At 35.5% G+C, this 25128-nt stretch overlaps 1 protein-coding gene across 1 annotated transcript; it reads right to left on the bottom strand.

Moving 5' to 3' along the window:
- ARL5B (ADP ribosylation factor like GTPase 5B) lies at positions 1-22458 on the bottom strand. The gene is made up of 6 exons (XM_060095437.1): positions 22168-22458; positions 10007-10067; positions 8290-8437; positions 5737-5820; positions 4288-4439; positions 1-2131 (listed from the first exon to the last, which is right to left on the bottom strand). The coding sequence occupies exons 1-6, from the start codon at positions 22214-22216 to the stop codon at positions 2083-2085; spliced, it is 543 nt and encodes a 180-aa protein (XP_059951420.1). The 5' UTR covers positions 22217-22458; the 3' UTR covers positions 1-2082.
- Between the last annotated feature and the right edge of the window lie 2670 nt (positions 22459-25128).

Raw genomic sequence — 25128 nt, 5'->3', positions numbered from 1 at the left:
CGGTAATATAAAAAAATAACCATATAATTTGACAGAAGAAAATGGAGCCAGCCAATCTTATTAGATACAAGAAAGATTTCATAATAACAACAAATACAGGAATATTAAATATGATTTTTCTCAGGACAGAATTCAGAGAATTATCCTCAGTATTCATGGCTAAACTATACAACCAAGATAGAAATTCTGGCAAAGTGTGCTATCATAATTTCTCCTGCTCCACCACCACATACACACCACAAAGCATCCATATTGAATGTCTGCTTTTCTCTCATGTTCTTGATTATACATTGTATTAAAAACAAAATTTATCCTCTACCTGGTATAGAATCACTAAGAAAAAGGTTCAGAACAAGGTTAATGAACAACTGCTTCCCAAAGCCCAGAAAGCTTTCCTCTGGTCATTTCAAGTTCCAGGGTGTGCTACCACTAAACAGAAATCAGAAAAATGCTACCACATTCAACTAAATTAATTAGACTAAATATAATAAATCAAGTATAACTGAAAACAGCAAAATTTAAACCAACTTACGACAAAAAATATTAAAATTAAAGTATCACTTTTGAACAGGTACTGATGTTCTTATGAACACTGAATCCTACTTTTGACCCAGATGAAAGAAAAATACTGCAAAAATAAAGTATTATTCTCTATGTATGTGTTTTATCCCTTTCATAATAGCAAAATCACACATTTGAAATAAAGAGGATCAAAATTACAATACCTGTCCTCCCTCTTAAGGTATGCACTATTTAGATTATTGTTCATATTAGACGACTGCCTTGAAAATGTTTTAATGCTATCCAATAAGTATACTTTTGCTAGATTATGAGTTTTTAACTCTTTAAAATTTTTTTAAGTTGTTAGTGTATTAAACTTGAGTCTCATAGCAATATTTTAAAAGCCATGATTAAATTCAGCAGTTTCCTATTATCCAGCAAAAGATTTTAGAACATAAGGCATAATTATACAAATGTCAGTTGTTTCAAGCCTATTACACTACAACCTCAAACAAATTCAAGGAAAGCCATATGGTTTTTTAAGTAATATACTGCTGGTGGTAGAAATGCTGTAATAGACACAATTTCAAATTCTAAGAAATAAAATGAACTGTTTGTATTGCTGCTTTAGCTATTGCCCAAAGCAGATGTGGTGCCCCTTGCAAACTGAATAGTTGAAATTTTTGCTGATAATAAAGTTGTTTGTAATTGATAGTAAAATATATTCCAAGTGTCTTGTTTTAATTTTAGTGCTGGTATGCTTTAGTAACTTCCAATTGTTATATATGCATTGAATAATGTGACATTCTTAAAAATACCAGATTTATTCAAAATATTTACTATCAAAGTTGGGCTTTGAAATAAATATTTTATTTTGATTGGTTTTTAACCAAAACTAATCCTGTGCTACAGGCAGAAAAGTGAACTTAATTCTTTTAGATAAATAGCCTACTTAATTTCCATGCTAATGGAACTTAAAATTATTCCATGACTTGCAATAATGTGGGGGAAATTAACTCATTTAAAGGCAGTTCTCATGATGTTTCATCCTCCCCCTTAAATATATATCTTCTAGGCATTTCTTTCTCATTTACAATAAGTTCTGTCCAAAAGATAAGTAGTTTACAGAGGGAGCAAATATTTAGTGCTGGGTAAGTTTGCAAACAGTACCTGATAATTTCCACTACTGCTCTGTCAAGCCAGTAATTATCTGGTGGGGGGAGGGGGCAGTCAAGAAATGAAAGAAACTGGTCATTAAAGTTATTACAATACTTCAGAAAACATTAAACATATGATAAACATTTCTTACAAGGCAGTCGTTGAATAATTAGAATAAGCAGTCAGAAGAATTCTGTTGCTGAAAATAGTTATACATTATGTTCATCCAACTGAAGATTAGTGCATTAAAAAAAAAGTTAAGAAAAAATCTTTTATGTTCCAGTTCAGCTGCACTTGATTCAAGTGTTGCTCATAGAGGTTTGTGTTGTTATAAATTAAACATGCTGCTGCCTTAGCAGCCAAAGGTACTAGGAAAAATGTTCATGTCACAGAATAAATAGAGAGTCTCTTTCGAGCAAAAAGTTATCTCACACCAATCCGGGAGGTCATCCACTCTAGACCTTGGCATAACCTGAAACAAAAGACAAAAGTATTTTCAAAATGAAAAACTTTATACTTAAAAATTGAAAGTATACTTATTATTTTTAAGTCTTACGCAGAAGTCGGTACTACAATAATTATTCATACATTTAACTGCCAACATTCAGGTAACACTATAATAAGTAGACTTTCTAAGTGTAAGATTATACAAACAAAATGATACTAATCAGTTGAGAACTGTGGGAAACTGCTTTAGTCTCATCTTGAAGATACAGCTTTGGGGGTTTTGCCATTAAGACTATAACTATCCCGCTCCCACCTTAAGATTAACTAAACTGGGGGCACGGGGTTCGGGGGTCTCTGCTCCCACTGGTGAGGTGTGCCTGGATGTCGCACTGCGTGCTTGGTGGCTTGGTGAATGGATGCGGGAGAAAATGGTGGCCACGTGGCTGAATGACCAGCCAGAGGTCTCCCACGCTGCAGCCACCTTGCCCAGATCAGGCCTCTGCTGATCCTGATGTGATGCCGCCTCCCTGCTCCTCCTCCTTGGAAACTTGTGCAAAGAGCTACAGCCATTCCATGGCCAGAAGATGGAGGCACCAGGATTTGGACGCAGTATACATTTTTACAACGACACTTCTCTGTCTGGCCTGATTCCCCTTTTTTTTTAATTTTAATTTTACTGAAGTATAGTTGATTTACAATGTTGTGTTACTTTCTTCCGTACAGCAAAGTGACCCAGATATATACATATATATAATTTTTTTCATATTCTTTTCCACCATGGTCTGTCACAGAATATTGAATATATAATAGTTCCCTGTGCTATACAGTAGGACCTTGTCGTTTATCCATCCTATATATATCCATCCTATATATATTAGTTTGCCTCTGCTAACCCCAAACTCTCATTCCCTCCCTCCCCCCAACCTTGGCAGCCACAAGTCTGTTCTCTATATCTGTGAGTCTATTTTTGTTTTGTAGATATGTTGATTTGTATTGTATTTTAGATTCCACATATTAGTGATATCATATGATATTTGTCTTTCTCTGTCTGACTTCTCTTAGTATGATAATCTCTAGGTCCATCCATGTTGCTACAAAGGGCATTATTTCATTCTTTTTAATGGCTGAGTACTATTCCATTCTTTTTAATGGCTGAGTACTATGTACCACATCTTCTTTGTCCATGCATCTGTCGATGGACATTTAGGTTGTTTCTGTGTCTTGGCTATTGTAATGTTTCCCTTTTTTGAACCATCAGACTGTGAATACAGATGAGATCTTATTCATTTTGATGATCCCAGAACCCAGCGCTAGCACTGAGTATTTATGTTTAATATTAAGATTTATTAATAAATAAATGCTTATTTATGAAAAAAAAAGATTAACTAAACTGAAACCACTATAGAAAGACGGCAGGAATTTCACCCTACTCTCCTAAATGCTAAAGAATGGAGTGCTTATGGCCTAGTCTTAAAAGTACAGGTCAAAAAAGTCAACATACAGCTATTATATTACAAGCTATTTCTAGTATGAGAAATAATGAGAAGGTCAGTTTGATTTGAAGATAAATAAGTTCCTAGACATAAACTGGGTAAACCGTATATAACACACTGGGTTCTCCTTGGCCTACTATGTCCAAACTCAAATTCTTAGGAAAGGAGGAATACATTAGAATGGCATTTATCTTAAATGTTTGTTGTTTAGAAGCATGCCTCCCAAAATGACCCCTGATAATAAAGAAAACACACTCTTGTGGAAAGCTGGGAGTTTAGGCTTAATTAAGCCCTTGCAGAAAACGTGAAATTTTTTGAAGCTTCCTCTTTCATTCAGGTGACATTACAGTTTTTTCCCAGTTAGTGAATGATAAAAGCAAGAAATGAACAACAACTGAAAATCTAGACTGTGAAAACTTAATTCAAAAGTTTGTTCTTGCCCTTTTTTGGTGAAACATTCCATTTACACTAAACGTTACAAAAAATTTGTCAGTAACTTTGTTAAATTGTAATTTAACAATAGTAATTGACTAAAATTATTCCAACCTTGTAAACCTGAGACACAATATAAAAACTATCTTTAAAAACAAAAATGGAACAGGATTCAAAGAAGAAAGAAAGTTGGCCGAAAAAAGTTGCAAGAAATTTGAAAGAAGTCATACCTCCGCTCACACTGATGAGTACTTACCCTTCTCCTGTTAAAGCACAGCAGGACTGAATGTGCCATGGATGATCCTTAATTGAACTGAGGGTGAGGTATTTAGAGATTTCAGCTGCTGTCATACACCCTTTCATATCCTGTTTATTGGCGAAGATAAGGACTGCAGCTTTCCGTAAATCCTGCAATCAACATGAAATATTTCTAATATGTGAAATATCACAATTCAAATTAAAGTAATGAAGCAGGAGGATAAAATATGCCCTACTGAACAATTACAATGAAATCTTTCTACTTTAAAATAATCAGGCACTACTATGTAATATAAAAATTTTGTTGAAATAAAAATAAATGACCTCAAATAACCATGATTTAATGATTTACTCTAACAAAGACAGATTAATATAAACTAGATATTAAAAATTATTTTTCTACTATTGGGCCAAATGGGTCAAACTAAAAGTAAAATAAACCTGAATCTGAAATAATGACTTAAAACTATACAAGCAATATTCTAATAGGCAAATATAGTATACACTGCCAAATACTACAGAATTTCTCCAAAATTTAAAGGAGAGTACTGAAGGTAAGGGCTGGGCAATACTTACTAAAGTCTTTGTACGACCTAAGCTCAGTGATTAACGTTCACTGCAGAATTGTTTATACTATCAAAACATTAGAAGTAACTTAAATGTTCATTAATAGAAGAACAGATCAAGTATCTTCTTACAGTGAAATACTATGTAGTTGTTAAAAGGAATGAACTAAAGTTGTACATACTACCATGGATAAATCACAGTGTTGTGCAAAAACCCTCCAAAACCAAGTTACAAAAAGATTACACACACACTACCATCATATAAAGTTTTATGAACATGAAATATAATATTCTGTAGAACTGACAAGTACATAAAAATGTAGTAAAAAGATAAAAATACACACAGGAATAATAATCACTACTTTTAGGATGGTGGAATTCTTTTCGGATTCTCTGAGAGACAAGGGAAGGAAATCAGATTGAAGAGGTCTCATAAGATAATTAATATCTTATGTTGACTAGTGGGTGCATGAATGTGTTTTATTATCTAAGTCTTTCGTATATATGAACTATTTAGAATTAAGTGATCCCAAATTATTCACTAAAGAATTTTCAGTTATTATAAACTGTAGGGAGGAAAACAACCTTAAATTTTCCTTTCTCTTGCCTCAATTTATCAGACTTTTAAAGGCATGACTAAAAAGTTTTAACTTAGAAAAATATTTTCAGTAATGGTATGTCTCCAAATTAATGTGTTGGGTTTTCTTAAGTTTGAAAAAGTATTAAAAATTTTTGACCTCATGACTTTCATCAATTTGATATATAAAACTTTGTTAATGATGAAATAATCAACAGCAGAGGACATCGATCTTTGTGAAAAAGGTAAACCAGTGTACAGATACCTTACTCCATTTGTTTTATGTTTGCTTTTCAAAATTTACCTCGTGAGCCAACATTCTATATAATTCTTCTTTCGTAATAGCTAGTCGTTCCCTGTCAATGCTGTCAACCACAAGAATGATGAACTAGAAGACAAGTAAAAAGAAAGAAAATTAAATGGGATGTTGAAGTTTTCTGCAAAACTACTCTAAGTGCTAGAAGTACTTTCTATTATGACAACATCATCACTATAAAATGGTCCACTGCTTTTTCATCATAAAGAGTTTATATTATACTGAATCACATCAAGCAGTAAAATCCAAATGTTAATAAGAAAAATAACTCACAACTTCAACAAATAAAAACCATGCTGGAAAAGGTGATGTTTGAATATATAATACGCCCTAATATGTACTAAGATTTCTTTTAAAATGCAGGTTAAAAAAAGTAATTTTTAAAAAGAAAGTCACAGTAATTTATTTTCACTAAAACTTAAAAGTACTCTGTAGTCATTCAAGCAAACAATAATTATTTAAGACAGTCTCCTGCCTATTAGAAAGAAGTTAGTTTCAAAGAAAAAGAGAAACACATTTTTAAAACAACTAATGAATAAGACATTTTTACATAAAATATCAACAATAAAAAGGCAAGAAAACTGTGCTAAATAGAAACATATATACTTGGGTGTTAATAATGCTCTAAAGAAGATGCAGGTGAAATTAAAGAAGAGCACAAAGAGAACAGGAGAAAGCTATTGTTAATGGTGTAAATGAAAAAAGGTGTGTTACACATTCAAAATAAAGCATCTTTGATAAGAAAAATAAGAAGATACAGTGCGAAAGGGCCCCTAAATTGAACATTTTATGCAGAAGAAAAAGTTAAGAAATGAGATTAAATGGTTTTGAGGGTTATAGGAGTGAGTAAAATAAACAGACAGGAAGGGTAGAATCAAGATTGTTCAAATGACTACAATTAGGGAAAGAGACAACTAGAGTAACCTGAATATAAACTAACAAGGGCTTAGGGATAAAAGGAAAGAAAATAGAGGGGATAAATATAAGAAACATGGCAAAGTCAGAATAGACAGAATATGGGGAAGTAACTCTGTAAGTTAATGAGAGGAAGATGTCAGAAATTAGTCAACAACTGTAACTTGCTGTATTAAAAGGGAGACATTTCAGCTTTTGGATGATGCCTCCATGCAAAGAATTTAAGAAGCAAGATTAGTAGGGTGAACAAAGTGGTCAGAGAAACACCACATAGGTAAGATCCCTACCTGGAATCTAAGACTGCAAATGCTATGTGCCATGCTGGTGTGCTACATGAAAGGTCAAAGGATCTTTGTAGTATTTCTGATATTCTTGTAGAAATCATTTATAAGAACATTTCATATTAATGGCGTCACTAACAATGTACGTCTTTCTGGACCCATGTGAAATCTTCTAGAGTGTTGACAATTTCAAAAAACTACCATTTAGTAATGCTATCAATATACAGGGATCAGTTAGAACCAACTTTGACCTATTCACCAAAGATAACTGGTCTTTTCACACTTGGGGTTAATTCTGAGCTCTGAAAAAATAACAAGTTATGCCAAAATGTTGTTCTTCCCTCACTCTCTAACACATTTTAGTTTCAGAACATTATTTTACTGTAGAAATATATATTAAACTAACCTATAACCATAAATATTAGCTTACCAACCTATTCTCCCCTGCAAATAGAAAAAAAATTAAGTGCTGCCACAGCTGCTGATTATCTATGATATGCCATCTGGTTTGACCAGTCATACACTGCACTGGAATATATACACACATACACATAGGCTATTACAATATAAATCTAGAGGAATACATGTTTTTTATTTTAAAAGGCAACTTATTCACCAAAAATTCCTTGCATCAACACTTCCACCTCCTCCGCAATCCCCCTCAAAAAAAAAAAAAAAACCTCAATTTTTAAGAGGTTTCATTATAGAAAAAGTAATTGGTTTGGTACCTCTTTGTAAAGAAAAATTATAGATGCAATTGTGTATTAGTATTCCTGAAGATAAACCTCTCTCACTAGCACTGCACGGTTTAAAAAAAAAATCTGAGAAGAAATAAAAACAGATATAGAAGATATTCCAGATTTGTGCCCTGGGTTGACTCCAATGATGAAAATAAGTGACAAAGAATGCTAGGGGGATGGCTTGCAAATCATTTGCTTTTTAATTATAATCTCACCAAAAATTTGAATGTGCAATTCATGTTATTTGAAAATCCTATATTAAATTATGCTTTAAATATTTTATTCCTCCTCTAACTAAGTAGGGCCTCTTATGAAGTTGGGAAAGGTTATATAATTTATCTTAGTGTCTGCTTTCTCCAACAATGGAGATATTATAGTATTGCCCTGAGGATGAATTGAGAGAGCCTGACAACAGTAAGCACTCCACTAATAATAGCTCCCATTACTCTCCTGACTTGCCTTTTTTCTTTTATTTGAAAACCTCAAATTCCTTACAAAAAACGATCTTATTAAAAGGGAACTGTCACTATGCCTTATGTACAGCCTGTCTTCTGGGTTTACCCCTTAGTTCTTTTCATTCAAATTCGGAAGTAACTTTAGTATACCTCTGTGTTTGAGTAATACGTGTTCCAGGATGATCGCAGTGACTCTTGACCACCAATATCCCACATAAGAAAATGAGTGTTCTTCACAACTATTTCTTCAACATTGCTTCCTATGGTTGGAGATGTATGAACCACTTCATTCATTAAGCTGTTAAAAGACAGACACCATAAAAACTCTTTTATAAATCTTGAGAACCTGAAGCAAGTTTTATCTCTGTGTTTTTATACGAATCAACCTTCCTTACCTGCACCAATGATGGTAATCACTAGCAACAAAACTAGAACCTTGGAGAACATTTGTGCAAACAAATACCTAGACAAAGAACAACTCCTGAAGAAAGGCAGTTTTTTTGTTCTTTTAATGGAATAAACTACAGGCTTGATCTGGATAGAAGGGAACGGCGTGGTGCGAGTTTGCATTTTCATGGCCAAAATGCCAATAACCCCATGCCCTGTTATCGGTTAGAGCAGAACCAATCCCCCATCCTGAAAGAGCAAGTTTCCAGGTGACTGTGTCATCAACACTTGCAAAGTAGTAACCACTGAATAGTAGGCTATCATTTTAAAGACTGTCTATGTGAGAAAAGACATTTAGCTCAACCATAAAAATCAGTGCATGCCTATTAACCAAAACTACAGTCTATGGGCAAATGAAAATTTATTTAGAACACTGATGCTCATATCACATGTATTATCATATTCATTGGTTAAGCTACATTAATTAATTCAACAAATACATATTTGCCTATAACATGTCAGTACTATGTTGGAAGAAGCCTGCAACTCTCCCTTGGGTTTAATATATGTATTTTTGAAGCTGTGTGCAAAATTATTTCAACAATGACAGGTTTCTGAAATGTTTATTTCTAATGTCCAAAGGCTGTGTCATATTAAATTACATAATGGCCAATGAATGAATGTTTTAAAGAAAAACAAGTAGTTATTCAACTCTGAAACGAGAAGCCATAAATTTGTGGCTTTTTAGCAGGGTAGCTGAAAAAAACATTAAGCACTGCTTAAGTGAAGTATTTCTGGAGAGCTGTCAGCTGATGTACTTAAGATGAGGTGGGAAGAGATAAGACACACAATGGAGCACTGTATTTTATAACTATTTGTTAAATGCCTGGGACACAGATCCATTTCCACTGTTTAACAAGGATCATTTCATTGGCACTGAAAGGATAATGGGAGGTGGTCTCACAAGTGGCTGTTAAAAAATTTCCTTCAAGTATTAATGTATTTCTCTGAAAGTCTCAAGCCTCTTCCTGTCGCAAGCTACCAAAGCAATATTTTCAGGGGCGCTCTGCATTTCTTTTGATTTGACAAGTCTGGGTATGTTAAAGAATTCCAGAACTATTAGGAGAGTAACAATAGCTTCCTAGATCGATATCAGTCTATTTACATGGACTTCAGAGGGGGAAGAACTAAGCGAAATGTACTTTATTCCTTCCTTCCAGCACTAGAATGTGTGCTTCATTTATTTTTAGTTTAATATTAATTTTTTCTTTCAAGGCTGGAAAAGATGAGTGTTTTTGACTGTACCAAACATACAACAGTTTACCTTACTTTTTAATAAATTTTGTGTTTGGTAAAACACAAAACCATGTGTTTAAGTTTTCCCATTATATTATAATGGTATCTCATTCTTATTAATGATACAAAATTAGCTCCAATAACAAAAATAATAAAAACTGTTTAAATAAACACCCATACTTACAATTGATAAAGAATGGTGGTTTTCCCTGCGTTATCCAGTCCCACTATAATTACTTTGTGTTCTACAAAAAGAAAGCAAACCATAAGCATTTAATACTGCTGCATACTTCAATTACATGCTTTCAACAATGATTATTAGTTAGCTCTCTAATGAGAATCATTCACTGGATATTTATTCCTGGAATAAGATACCAGAAATAAAGAGAACTTCATGATGTCAAGGCTACTTGCCTTAAGTGAGGCAATCTATTATGGTGTTCTCTATCTATCTCTTATAAAAGAATGAGGGAGATGGCTAAGAGGGAGGCACAAGAGAACTTTGTCACTTTTGCTGAATTTGGGGGGAAAAACCCAAATACTAAACTTGACGAGATATTATGACTTAAAATGTAAGTAAAAAAAAAAAAAAGTGTTTTACACACCTGCTTGCCCTACCAATCACATTAGCTTTTTATCAAGTTGTTTTTACAGCCAGATGTCTTCCTACCTAAATGTACCAAGATTTTTTCTTTTCACTTTAAAATACAATTGAAAACATAAAACTAAAGAGTTTTCCCTGTCAATAATAAGACACATAATTTCAACCAGTTTTCATTCCTTCCATTAATTTACAGATAAATAAGCAATTACTTAGTCTTCAAGGCTTTTTCAATCTGGGTTTTATAACTCTTTTAAGCAGATACTGTTTCCACTCTTTGTATACAACAAAAACCTCTTCAGTTCCCTCCTCTGGTGCCATGGGCTAAAAGTATCATTTCTTTCCTAAGGATTTTTAAGGCCCATCTAATTATTCTGTTACTTGGTAGACATTTTGAAACATCCTTAGAACTCAGAGGTCATCTTTTCTAGATTTTAAACTGTACGGAATATATTGAAGATTCCTCTTCCCCAGGACAAAATGCTTAAAAAGTTACTAGGGAAGCTCAGCAGGGTATGCAAGGAAGTCACCATAAGAACCTCTGCACATAATCAACTGATTTGTAGTGAATTTGACACATTTCATACCAGATCCCTGCTGCTCCTGTTAACCTCTGATGAATATCAAAATTCTGATTATACATCTAATCAAATATCAGCTGATATTCCTAAAGTATCAATATTGCATCAGTCAAAAAGAGGAGCCATAGTTCACAGACAAGTTCTTATATGACAAACCATCTTTCTATCTTCTCATGACCTGCATGCTGTAGGCACTGTCTATATTAATGCAGGACAAATGACATGGTCCTCTGGAAGGGCTATTTTCACTATGGCAGGAGCTACTTTGTAAAAAAGAAACAAAACTTGTTTGCTTATTATGACTCATTATCCTTCTCTCTTTCTGACTCTTTTGATTTGTATCCCCTAATTTCTAACAGAGCCAATCGAAGTGTTGCCCTGTTTCTGTCCCTTACAGTGTAAGAATGAGAGCACTCTTACCAGTGGAGGAACAAACATTCTAAATTTTGGTGAAATTTTGGTGACAGCTGGAAACTCCACCTACCCAGGATCTGGAGACCACGTGGTCCCAGCGGCTTGAGAAGGAAGCCACTAGTATAAAGGTAATCTCAACCTGGGTGCAGATACTCCTGCTGGGAGGAGGGAATGGAAAGATAGTACCAGATAGTACCATCATTGTTGAACTCAAGTGAACACCAGGGCCATTTTCAAACATGCCTGCCCCTGGCTTCACATTTGTATTATAATGATGATCACAGTACTGAAGGCCTGTGATGGTAAAACTCATAAATAATGCATCATTTTGAAAGATTGGTCCCCAGTTTAAACTAAGTCAGGTATGACAAACCCTGAATGTAGATAGAGTATGAATTTCATTAAAGTTTCAAATGTTTGATTAACTTAAGGTTTTTTAAGGTGACTTGTCCTTCTCATTGATAGGCAAGTTTAGGAATTAAGACAAAACACAAAATTTCAACTCTGTCTTATGATGAAGTAGGTATATCTATCCTTCAGGTAAACTGAGACCTATCTTCTGATGTTAAAATTGAGTTTATATAAAAAAGTAACAGTAAAGGAACAGCTAAGTGCTTAAAAGCATGAAATAAACAGAAGTTTATTTTAAATCTTTTCTTTGAAAAATGTCTTTAACATTATCTATACAATAAGAGTAAAATCAAGTTCAAAGAGCATTTACTAAAAAACCAAGTACAAAATAAAAGCTGTTTGTACTCTATGCACAACTGTAATTCTTCCTTCTTTTTTCAAATGCCTCTGTTGTACTTAGCTGCTACTTGAGTATGTCAGTGACCAAAGACTTCATTCAGTTCACAAATGTTAGTAAAGTTTTTACCTATTCAAGGAACAATGAGAAAAATATGGAAAGTGACACATATTCTCCTTTTATTGAAAATAAAATTAATATGTTGCTTTAAATGTCCCCAAGTGGTGTCTAGATTAATCAAGTATAAAGTTTCTTGAAGGTATTATTGAATCACAGTGCTCTATCAAATGTTCACATCAATACATACCAAAAGCATAACTACGATCACACCGTAGTGCATATTACTTGATGTTAAAAGGGGGCCCTCATGCTTGAAAAACATGACACAGGGGTGCTTGTTCTGTACTGCTGTCTTTCTGGTTGGGCATAATCAACAGGCCATATATAAATCTTATTTTATGTACTGAAACACAAAAGATCAACTAAGCTATGTAACTGTCAGAGTGATTTCCTATAGAGTAGCTTTGATAAAACAATTTCCTTTGCCTGTCATAATTAACTAAAGCAGATGTGGAAAGATGGTTTTATTATGTATTTATCTAATAGGTTAAAAAAAAACTTTCAAAATATATCAGTATGGTTCAAGTCAGTCTCAAATTAAGGTGAGAAAGGCTTTATGCCAAAGGTCACATTGTGAATTGCTGCCACTAAGAAGAACATGAAATGTTTTAACATCATTTTTATTTACAGAGCAGGAAGCAGAGATTTCCATTTCACTAAAATTGAAATTTCTAAAGTTATGAGGAGAAAATTATACAATTGTATACTTTTACAACTTCAACTGCTCCTCAATATGTATATCTAAGCCATATATTCTTAACTTCCAACTCTTCAAATTACTCTCCATGAAAACAAAATATTTAGTTGATGGATTGAAACAGTTATTTCTCAGTTAACCTTAAAGAGGGCAAACTATAACATGGATAATACTAAATTCTTTATTTAGAATGGACTTCACAAGTGTAATTATAGAAAACTTACTTTTTCCCAATGTTTACCAATCGCATTATTTAAAAAAATATGATGTTAGAGTAATAGGCTGACCATGCTTAGGGGTAGGAATGTGTGTGTTGGGGACGGGGTGTGTACAATTTAAGATGATTTGTGGATAGCTAAATAATTTTGGGTTAAGCATTACCATAAGAATCAGAGTTATAAGGAATCCAAATGTTTTAAAAGTGTGTCTGCACACCACAAGATGGTCAGTTTGGGCATCTTATTTCATGGGAAATCTCTTCCAGGAGACCAAGCTGCACCTCTCCTCATAACAAAGGTATGAGAAGAGTATTTCCAGTGTTACTAATGATGCATCTCCAGAGCCCAACACAAAGCAAGTTTATTTACATCAAATGAAGGAAAAGGTCCCATCACAGAGCTTTCGTTTAATTTTGACCAAATGTTTACACATAAGTTTCTCTATTGGCTTGGCTTTGGTGTTTATTCTCTTGGATTTCCTTAAAAGTTGGCTTTACTTTTCTTTTCTTTTTCTTTTTTTAGGGAAGGCATGAAGACATGCCTTTACAGGATGAAGCTTCAAAGCAAATTAGTAAGCTCACTTGTTTGTAGACAAATACAGGTTAAATGGCTAACAAGAAAAATGATGAAAAAGGAACTTCAAAAAAAATAAGTAGAAGAAAAAAACAAGAAAAAAAAGTTTCTCCCTTTATCCAATTAAAAAAAATTTTTTTATAAACTCAGTTTGTAGTTTTAGTACAGAAACCAAACAAACAGAATTTGTAGTTTTAGTACAGAATACCAAACAATGAAAACAGACTAACATGAGAAAAGCATTAGAGAAGCACTAAATACTGGCAGTGTTAATAAACTGTGAAATAATATGTTAACATTTATTTTATCATGTTAAAATTGGATATTGTTAAAATGTATGACAAAATGACTAACTTTTAATTTTGAGATATAAGATAGCCACCCAAATATCATGAAATAGGGATTGCTACCTTCTAGATACATAATACCTGCACTAAAACTGTTACATAATGAGAACAAGCCCTATGTGAACACAGAGTATGTAAACAACTATATAACTAAACAAATAAAAATGCCCTATGCCAAATCTGGTGACTTAAAATTGGAAATATTGCGTTTACAGAAAATAAGTTTGCATTATTGCAATAGGCAGGTAGTAAAATGTCAGAGGATATGATGTCACAATCTGAGTCCTGAAGGCCTGGACAGCAACGAGGAGCAGTCTGCCTCTTGGAGAGAACAAAAAGAAAGAAAAAGGAGAGCTATATAAAACTCTGTCTTATATTATACTAATTATAGAATCACAAAATATCATAGCTTAGAAGAGACCGCAGAACGTGGGATCTACTCCTTCTCTCCCACTTCTTCATCAACAAATGTGTTACCTATATGGCAACTTTGAGGAACCCAGGTCTCCAAAAATGCACAGAACTACTGACCTGGGCCACCTTGCATATTTTACAGATAAAGAAATTAAAGGCCTATGAAGTTAAAAAAAAAAAAATCAACCCAAGATGCTATTTTCAGCAAAAATACATTTCAGGAATGAAGGGAAAAAAAAGACATTTTCAGATAAAAGAAAACTAAGAGAATTCATTTACCTGCAAAACCACACTACAAAAATGGTAGAGTTCTTCAGCTTGAAAGGAAATTCACAAGATGGAAATTCAAAACATGAAAAATAGTAATGTGGGTAAATATAAGAGAAAATTTTACCCTCTCTTAAAACTTTAAAGAACATGTGATTGTCTATGGCGAAAATTGTAACACTGTATTGTGCAGTTTATAACATATGTAGATACAATACAAATAACATGTAAGCTGTACGGTTATAAACGACAAGGGAGGAGAGTATGCAATTACATATACAGTTTCAAGGTTCTTACACTTTACAAGTGTTACATTATTAACTCTAAGTAGACTGCAAAAAGGTAAGAACGCATGTTGCAATCCCTAGAAGAACCATAAAAATAATGTGAAAAGGAATTGCTTAAAAAGTCAATAAATTAATTAAAATAGAATTCTTAAAAAAATTAACAGTCAACCCAAAAGAAAGTGGGAAAGGAAGAATAGAGTAGTAACAAAACAAACACAGATGGGACAAACAGAAAACAAATGGTAAAACAGTATACCTTAACATTTCACCATGCCATAAATCTAAGCACACTAATAAATTGGATAAACATTCCAATTAAAAGGGAGAGAATTTCACACTAGACAAAATAAACAAGATCCCAACATATGCTCTCTATAAGAGATACACATAAAGATATAAAATATCTAAACAATATTAACAACCACCTTAACCTAATAAACATTTATAGAACATTGCAGACAAATGCAGAATGCACATTCTTTTCAAGCACAAATGGTATATGCACCAAAACAGACCATTTAGATGAACTATAGAAAGTCTCAATAAATTTGGGGGGAAAAAAAAGGAAAGCTTACAGAGCATGTTTCTGACCACAATGGAATTAAATTTGAAACCAAAAATAATCTATCAAGAAAAATATGTGGAAACTATAACAATACTCATAAATAAGCCATAGTTCAAAGAAGAAATTAAAAAGAAAAAATTTTTTAAATGTTTCCAACTGAATGAAATACAATATATTAAAATCTATGGAATAAAGCTAAGGCAGTACTTAAGAGGAACATTTACAGCTGTTTATATATGAAAGGAAAAAGAAACAAAAACAATGACACCCAGCTAACCCTTAAGAAGGTGGGGGAGGGGAGTAAAGCAAACTCAAAGTAAGCAGATGGAAGGAAATAAACAACAAGAATTAGTAAATTAGAAAACAGAGAAACAATAGAGAAAATTAAAATCTTTTCTTTGAAAAGATTTAACAAAACAAAGATGGGACTGACACCACCTTTAAAATTTACCATGAAGTCACTACAAGAGAAGAGAAAGTCTAGAGATAAGAATCATCTGAGTTTCAACAAGACTCCAAAGTAACTCACTGGTAAAGAAAAGTCTTCAGTAAATTATACTGGGACAAGCAGCTATCCATGTAAAAAAATAATGAAGCCCAACCCCTATTCACATCATAACCTCAAAATAATCTGAGATAGCTCACAGACCTAAGCATAAAAGCTAAAGCTTCTAGATGAAAGGAACAGGACACAGAAAGTAACAGCCATTAACAAAAATAATATATAGAGAAATTAAGACTTCACCAAAACCAAAAACTTCCACTCAGCAAAAATCGCTATTAATAAAATGAATAGGGAAGCCACAGGCTGGGGGTGGGGATGGGGGTATATTCACAAAACATATCTGACAAAAGACTCAATTCCGGGATATAGAAATAATTATAAAGAATAACTTTTTTGACACCCCCCCCAAAAAAAAAACTGACAAAGGATTTGAACATTTTGCAAAGGAAGATATACAAATGGCCAATTAGCACGTGAAGAAGTGTTTAACACCCAAAAATCATCACAGAAATGCAAATTAAAACCAAAATGAGATAATAACAGTACACATCCAACAGAATAGCTAAAATTAAAATACTGGCAACGAAGCCTCAAATGTTGCTGGTGAAAGTATACAAATGGTATAACCACTTTAGAAAACAATCTAACAGTTTCACAATATTATAACTCATCATGATGCAAATGAATAGACAACTGTGGTATATTCATGCATGGAATTACTTATAACAGATCTATGGGGAAAGCTTCCAGTGTGAAGGGCTAATATAAAAATAAATAGAAACAGAAAAAAAAAACCCAACTAAGATACTTAGAAGACATAGCATTATGAAGCAACGCCACAAGAATAAAAAAAATTAGCAAATAAAAAGTTGTTATAAATTAGAATTATGATAGCTGAAAATAGTCAATAGGATTGGAAGACAAAGGAAATATTCCAGAACTCAAACAAAAAGAGCCAGAAAAATGGAAAAGGATAATTGATAATCAATTTAGTGCCATATGACCAATAAGATTTCCAGAAAAGTAGAGGAAGAAATCCTAAGTTTAAGAAAGGAAGGGAGGGAGGGAGGGATGAAGGAAGGAAAGAATTCCTACAATGGAAAAAGGTGCAACTTTGTGTTGAAAAGGTCCAATGAATGAAGACACAACAAGGCACACCTCTTTCAAATTTAAAAATACCAGGGGTAAATGGAAAATTCTAATATCTACTACAAAGAGAGGGAAAAAAATCAGAAAAGAATGATACTGGTCTTAACACAACACTGGAAGCTGGAGGACAATGACAGTACCTTCAAAATTCTGGAAGAAACGTTTTCAACTTAACTATATCCAGCCCAATTATAAATCAAAAGTGAGGACAGACTAATATATCTTCAGATATTTGGAATCACAAAAAAAATGACCACTTTGGGCAACTTTGCAGGAAATTTCTGAAGGATGTATTTCATCAAAGTAAGAGTAAAGCAAGAAAAACATAAGTTCTAATAAAACAGAAAAGCAAAGGAAATTCCTAGAATGATAGCAAAGACAAGTCCAGAACAGCTGTGTGGCAGGCACAGAGGAAAAACAGGTCCAATTTGGAGCAGGATGGAATACTGAGGGGGCGGGTAGGAAGGATAAATCATCTGATAGGTGTGATGTGTGTAAACTGTACAGAGAGCTTTTGGATGGCACGAAATGACTTAGCCAAATGTACAAAGAAAACTAAGGCAATGAGATATAATTATTTACTCTAGTGGGGAAAAAGCTGTAGAAAAAAGGGAAACATAATTATAGCACATTGTGGCTCGGTAGTAACAAAACTTTATAGTCACAAAAATGAAAAGACAGAGTGTGGATTAAGTCAAAATACTCTACTGGGATAACAAATATAATGTTATTTGTTGATTATATCTCAATTCTTAAAAAAAAAATTACAGTGTTTAAAATTTCCACATACGTATATTATCCAGAAATGTGGAAGTATATGCTGGGAAAAAAGTTAAGAGATTAAAAAGATCTGACGAACACACATCATTTTCTGACTTTAGCATTATATAACTTTTAAAAAAGAATATGGGGCTTCCCTGGTGGCGCAGTGGTTGAGAGTCCGCCTGCCGATGCAGGGGACATGGGTTCGTGCCCCGGTCCGGGAAGATCCCACATGCCGCGGAGCGGCTGGGCCCGTGAGCCATGGCCGCTGAGCCTGCGCGTCCGGAGCCTGTGCTCCACAACGGGAGAGGCCACAGCAGTGAGAGGCCCGCATACTACAAAAAAAAAAAAAAAAAAAAAGAATATGTATGTGTTACTTCGATATAAAATTTTTATGTTTGAAAAACAAAACAAAAAATTGAACAAAAGCTTTTGTAATGGGGATACAACAGCGAATAAGACAAAGTTCATGCCTCAAGGAGTTTATTGAAACAGACAAGTGAACAAATAAACTTATCATATGATTACATGTAGTGATAAACATTACTCAGAAAAACAAAGGGTTAAGACATAGAGACTGAATGTCGGGGAGGTAAGAGTGGTCAGGGAAGGAAAGGGCTCTCTGAGGAGTGACATTTGATCAGAAGTCTGAACCATTTGAAGGTACGAATAAAGCGGGTTCTGGAAAACAGGGAGCAGACAGTGGTAAGTTTAAGTTTGGTGTGTTTGAAACTAGCAAAAAGAACAGAATTAAGAGCAGAATACTAACAGGAGACATCAGATGTAAGCCATCAGAAGTGAAGAACAATACGATGACATACAAATTGGATATCAGTGCTCAAAATGATACCATGAAATTCACCAATGAGAAAGAAATGATGAGATAATGAAATTAAGTTAAAATGTCATTGTTTTTGGTTCTGAAAATGAACTACAATTAAAATCATATTCCATTCATTCTTAATTCTGGATAAAACAAGAAATAACTGACAGAAAAAGACCAAGGTCTATGAAAGTTTAAAAAGTTTTAAAAAAGGAACGCTCAACTTCTGAGGTGAATCTAAAGATAGATATACACGTATGTATTTTATATAGGCATAACCTCATTTTATTGCACTTCGCAGATATTTCGTTTTTTACAAATTGAAGGTTTGTGGCAACCCTGTGCTATCAGATGATAGTTAGCAATTTTTAGCAATAAAGTATTCTTAAGTTATGTACATTGTTTTTTAGACATAATGCTATTGCACATTTAATAGACTGCAGTATAGCCTAAACATAACGTTTATATGCACTGGGAAACCAAAAGAAATTGTGTGACTTGCTTTATTGCAGTATTCGCTTTATTTTGGTAGTCCGGAACCGAACCCACAATATCTTTGAGGTATGCCTGTACAACACACATAAACAAACACAAAGATATATACAATAATGTCTAAAAAGATAATCAGATTGAAATTATTTCCTTCAACTGATACGTGCATTGAAGTAATGTCTTCTAGCTTAAAATCAAGCAATACAAAATCACAGAGACTAAGAACGTAGTTTGTAACAGCTTTATTTAGACGATACATGCTTTTAGTATACTTATTCCCAGAAAGGTATCAAATTTATGAGAAGATGCTTGGTGCTCTAAAATACTACAGGGAAAAAATGTTGGAAGAAAGATAAGGGAAAGGAGTATTTAAGGTAATATAAGCCGTCGTCAACTCTGCCTGTACATTTGAGTCATCTTGGCATTGATGCCCAGGGCGCTCCACCCCATTCTGATTTAACTGATCTGAGGTGGGGCGTTGGGCATACTATGCGACCAAGACTGAGTGATGTGAGTATCACTGGATTAGATGTGTCACAGTGGTAAAAATGGAAAATGCTGAGATTGTCAGGTGATACATATAGAAAGTAAAACTACAGGACTAAAGTATCAATCTGATCACATTATTCCCCTGCTTTAAAAACAACATACATGACCAAACTCTAATGGCGCGGCTCCCATGGCTTGCAGTTCAACGTCTTAGTCTACACACAAGGCCCTCTGTGATCTGGTTCTCCTAGCTACCTCTCCAACCTCATCTCCTCTAACTCCCCCACAGGCAAACTAAAATACAGCCAAACTAAACTATTTTCAGCTTCCCTCAATGCACCAAACTATTTCATTCCTCTCCCATTTGCGTATTAGTCCTTCTGCCTAGAATAACATAGCATGCCTTGTAAACACCTACTTATTGCTAAAGTCCAAGTATACCTTTTTTTGTAAAGTCTTCCAGGAACCACCTGGGAAAAAATTAATCGCTTCCTTCTTGTTGACCATCACCATGCTTTTATACATACCTGTGAAATAATTTACCATGCTGCATCTTTTTTTTCCCCAACCTGTCTCATTTACTGATTCTTGAGTACTTTGAGAGCAAGTTATATGTAACTTTTCTGTATTTTAACCTTTGCGTCTCCTAGGCCTAACTCTGATGACTGGGTTATGGCCTATGACTAAATTTTTGTTAGTTGCATGAATAAATGGGAATAAAATGACAGAATAACCACTATGTAGTTCTAAATTTTCAACAAGGAAGTTAAAGGGAAAGAAAAATTCTCAACAGTAATGGGGATTTAAGAGGACTAAACAATTATGTGACTACAGGAGTAGCCCATGAATGTCTTTCATCATCTGCCGAATTTTCCCTCTACATCCTTCATTCCCTTCTAGTCTGATTAAGAAAGCCTAAAAAAAACCCCACCAAAAACAAAAAGATAAACAACAGTAATAAAACAGAGAGGAGAGAAAAGGGAATGGGACAAGTTACACAGGGAGGACCAACGACTTTGGTAATGTTTTATTTCTTAAACTCTGGGAAAAGATAAGCAGGTGATTATTCATCTTTATACTTTTAAACATGTCTTAAAAAGCTTCTTTACATAGTAAATTCATGTAACAAGGATTAGAAAATATAAACTACGGAAAAAAATGTATTAAATGTATGGATAATATCTATATGGAGTTAAACTCTGGCCACTTTGAAATCACTTGGTAAGTGCTATCTGCAGTAATTTCGTTTATACACATGTGTATACGTGTATATGCGTATGCATATATCTTTATTAACTTGTAACCTTGAAAAAGACTATTTTAGTATTCTTATCGACCTACGGAACAAGTGACTAAAACCATTTCATTCTGTTCATAACTTCTTAAATCCAGAGAAAAAATACCGCCTTAGCAGTAACAAATTGGTATCATCATAAAACACTGGCTTTTATTACGCCCGGGTATTAAATGCAAAATGAAACTATTTTGAGTTTTAAAACTGGTTTCAGTTACTGAGAAAACACTCCGTTAAAAGAATGCCTAAAACTTTACCTATTCCCGGCCCTTTTTGTCTGGGTATTTTCTCTGCTCAGAAGCCATCACATCTCATTCACTCTGACTCAGAACAGGTTTTACAACTTCTTGGCCCTTTGGACTTGCAACTTTTAGACGTCTGAGAACCAGTTCTAGACTAATTACGGATACGCAATATCCTACATAGAACCAAAAGCATTTCGTTTTCCAACATCGAAGAAAGGAATAAAGGGTTTAGGACGAAGATTTCCAGAAACCGGTGTATCTCAATAGGACAACTCATTCCGGAGTCCTGGAAAGCAGGCGAAATCAGAGAACGTGAAGGCGCACTGGCTTAAATAGCAGGGCGCAAAACAAAGCAGCATTAGTAATTAAAAAAAGAAAGTTGATTGCTTTCTGGGTGGACACTTATCCTGGGGCAAGACTTAGGATGCTTAATAGAGATGGAAAAGGCCCTCCAAGTGCCTCCGGGTATCATTAGGTGCTTTCCGCTTTCCTTCGCTAAAATCCCCAAATTCTTGGTTTGGATCCAGGGACACCAAATGCCCCCTCTTCTGACATTCCATTTCTCCCAACCATCACGTTGCACCTTCTTCCAGCCTAAAATAGTGAGTTTCTACCCACCTCCTCGACTAAGTCACTTCTCTGAGTCTCAGAACGTTTGTGTCCACCTAGAAACCTGTCTCCCCTCGGCTGTCCCCTTCGGCGGCTAGACCCTCTGCCTCGGATTCGAGCCGTTGCGCAGCTCCATCCTTCTCACCTTGGTTACAGAAGAGGCTCCACAGTTTAGCGAAGATCAGCCCCATCATGAGCACCTGAGCGGGCCACGGGGTTCCCTCAGCAGCAGGTGCCGCTGCGCCGGGCCCCCCACCGCGGCGCTGGCCGTGGGGAACCAAGGAGAAGCCGACTGGGACCACGCGGCGACAGCACTGGTTGGCGGAGAAGCCGCGATCGGCCGCTCAGCTATCCGTCAGAAAACGCCGTGCCGAGTCCCTGCCCGAGAGCCCTTTGTTCGAGTCCACTGAGCCCAACGCCGACCCGTAGTCCCTTCGGTCTGAACCCACCTACCCACCAGAGCCTCAACCAGCCCCAAGTCCCGCCTCCGCTCCGCCTCCCCTCCCTATCCCAGGACCACCCATCTCCGGAAGGACGGGGCCGGAAGTCGGCGCGCTTACGTCAGCCCACTCCTTCGAAGTAGCGTTTCCTCAGTTTTACTTCCGGTGGGCGGGCTCCGAGCTGCCAGAGGGGTGGAAGGTGGGGGTGTGTGTGGGAGTCGCGGAGTTTCCCTGGGTGAGCATTTCTTCCCTCGTCCTCCTGTTTAGAAGCGGTTGCTGGTTCCCTTTCTTGAGTTTCTGCTGTCTAGCAGGTGCATCCCTGGCCCCTAAACCTGGAGACAGACTGCAGTTACTCTGAGTAGCCGCCGTTTGCTGCACAGAAGTGGGGGGTGTTTTTTCTCAACTATCACCCAGTTCAGGCTGGCGAGCAGGCTTGGGGTTCTGCCGTGATTCTTAGTTCTGGATAGAATTGATTGCGAGACGATCCATGGAATGCCAGTAGCCACAGAGTTCAGCTATGTGATTAACTTAAGGTCCCCCAGTTTTGCTGTTACTCGGTATTTTCTTGGATTCCTCAGTCCACAAAATAAGAAAACGTATTTTGTGAAGTGTTGATTGGAAATAACTTCCTTTAATTAAAATGGAATCCTAGGAATCGCTCTTTCCAGTTCAACAAAATAGAAGAAAAAGCTACAAAGTGCAAAACAGAAACTGAAATTTCAACGAAAAAATTTGAACAACTAGGGAATTTAAAAATGCATATATATAATATTCTTTAGTAAGAACTGTTGTAAACTAATTTCAGAAAATTCTTGGAATAACTGGCTGCACCTGGAATTGAATTCAATTTATTACTCAGTTAACTAAGAAGTCTGCATATATATAAGACAATTTGCTACATAATACTTTCATTTCCATGTTCTTTTCCGTGGTTAGGGTCTAACAAATTTAAAAGCTTCACAGACTAGGATGGAACCTAACAAATTCCCCTGAAACCAGTTGAAGGAGAGATATTAATTGAAAAGACTATGGACGTAAGTCAAGTGGTAGATTTGAACCCTGGCAGCGTGGCCTTTTAACACACCAATATCATTACCTGTACAAGTAAAAGTGTATGACTTATGATGTCCTCCCAGTGTTATGGTTCAAAGACCCTTTAAGACTTATACGCAAGGTAGTGTGCTTCAACATTCTGATATTAAACATTCTGATACTAAAGGCAAGTATGTACTAAGCCTATGAAAATTAATTTAACATTCATGACCATGAATTGGCCCATTATATTTATGGGCCAATTATATATATTATATATATAAATTTATATTTAATGATTTTGTGTTTGTGTAAATAGAGGCTTAAAGGGACATTTCTAGTCCTAGTTTCAAGAAAAAAAAAGTCAACTAGGGAATGAAATAATTTTTAAAACGACGTATATCTAATATTCCTCAGAAGGAACTATTACAAACTATAGATAAAACTTCGAAGAACTGGCTACAGCTGGAATTGAGTTCCATTTATTACTCAATTAAGAAACATTGTAGTGCACGCATAGAATGTTCACTGTGACTTTAGAATTCTCCATGAGTCTTTTCATGTTTCTGATTATCTTCTGATACCTTTTTGTTCTGGACCATCTTTTCAAGGATATTGGTATAGCAAATAGTTTTGAGAAATTTAGCATCTCTCGCTGGGGCAGAGGACGGATTTATTGGCTGATCATGATAATAAAGACAATGTCTCCCACCGGAAAAAGGATGAGAAGGTTTGCTAGCAGCATTTTCGGAAAAGATTAAGGATAGGGTGGAAGGAAGCTCATGGGTGGGGCCGTGAGCTGAGTGGGTTTAGTCACTCTACCCCATGGCTCATGGGAAGGTGTGAGACTAGGGCCAAAATCGGCCCCAACAGGGCCCTCCTTGAGCTTCAGGGAGGTGAGTTCCCGGGCGGGGCGGGGAGATCGGAGTTTCCTAAACAGGTTCCTCTCAAGGAACCCAACTCACTGAGTGTACAGGCATCAGCTGGCCACTGTTGCTTTGCTCTACGGGAGTCAGGGCTTCGGGAACCAGCACAAATGTTGTTACTCTGGCTGCTGCTATTGCTGTGATTAATAAACTGTTCTTTGTCTCTGGCCCAGGAGTCTCATATCTTCTGCCAGTATCTATGATACTGTGGTAGGCTGACTTGTTTTCTAACAAATAAGGAAAACTGTAGACCCTTCACAATTCTTGACAGTTTCAGTGACGAAGATGGAATACTGACACAACATGGCTTCCTGGAACAGGAAATACAAGAGCCTCTCCACAGTCCATTTAGTTCACTTAACATGATTTGAGGGAAGTCCTTGGATTTAATAACAGCTATATTATTCAATCCAGCAATAAATTATCCTCCACTCCATTCTCTGTCACTGAGGAGGAATTAGGGAGATGGCTGCAGGCTGAGTACCGGGAGGCAGGTTCATGACTTGATTCTTGTTATCTCTCCTTGGGGTGAGGGCTAGAGGGTCGACCCGATGGTCAGCCTCACCCCCATCCTATGATAACAACCAATGCTAAGATCCACCCTGGGTTAGAGGAAAGTTCTGATCCTTTTCATACAAAAATTACAGAGACTCACCAACGCCAAATGCAAAAAGAGGGAAATTTATGTCTGCTGTGGGCAGAAATCTT

This window comes from Mesoplodon densirostris, chromosome 4, assembly GCF_025265405.1.
Source record: "Mesoplodon densirostris isolate mMesDen1 chromosome 4, mMesDen1 primary haplotype, whole genome shotgun sequence".
NCBI lineage: Eukaryota > Metazoa > Chordata > Mammalia > Artiodactyla > Ziphiidae > Mesoplodon > Mesoplodon densirostris.
The sequence above is the reverse complement of the archived record's forward strand: the minus strand, read 5'-3'. Positions and strand labels throughout refer to the sequence as shown.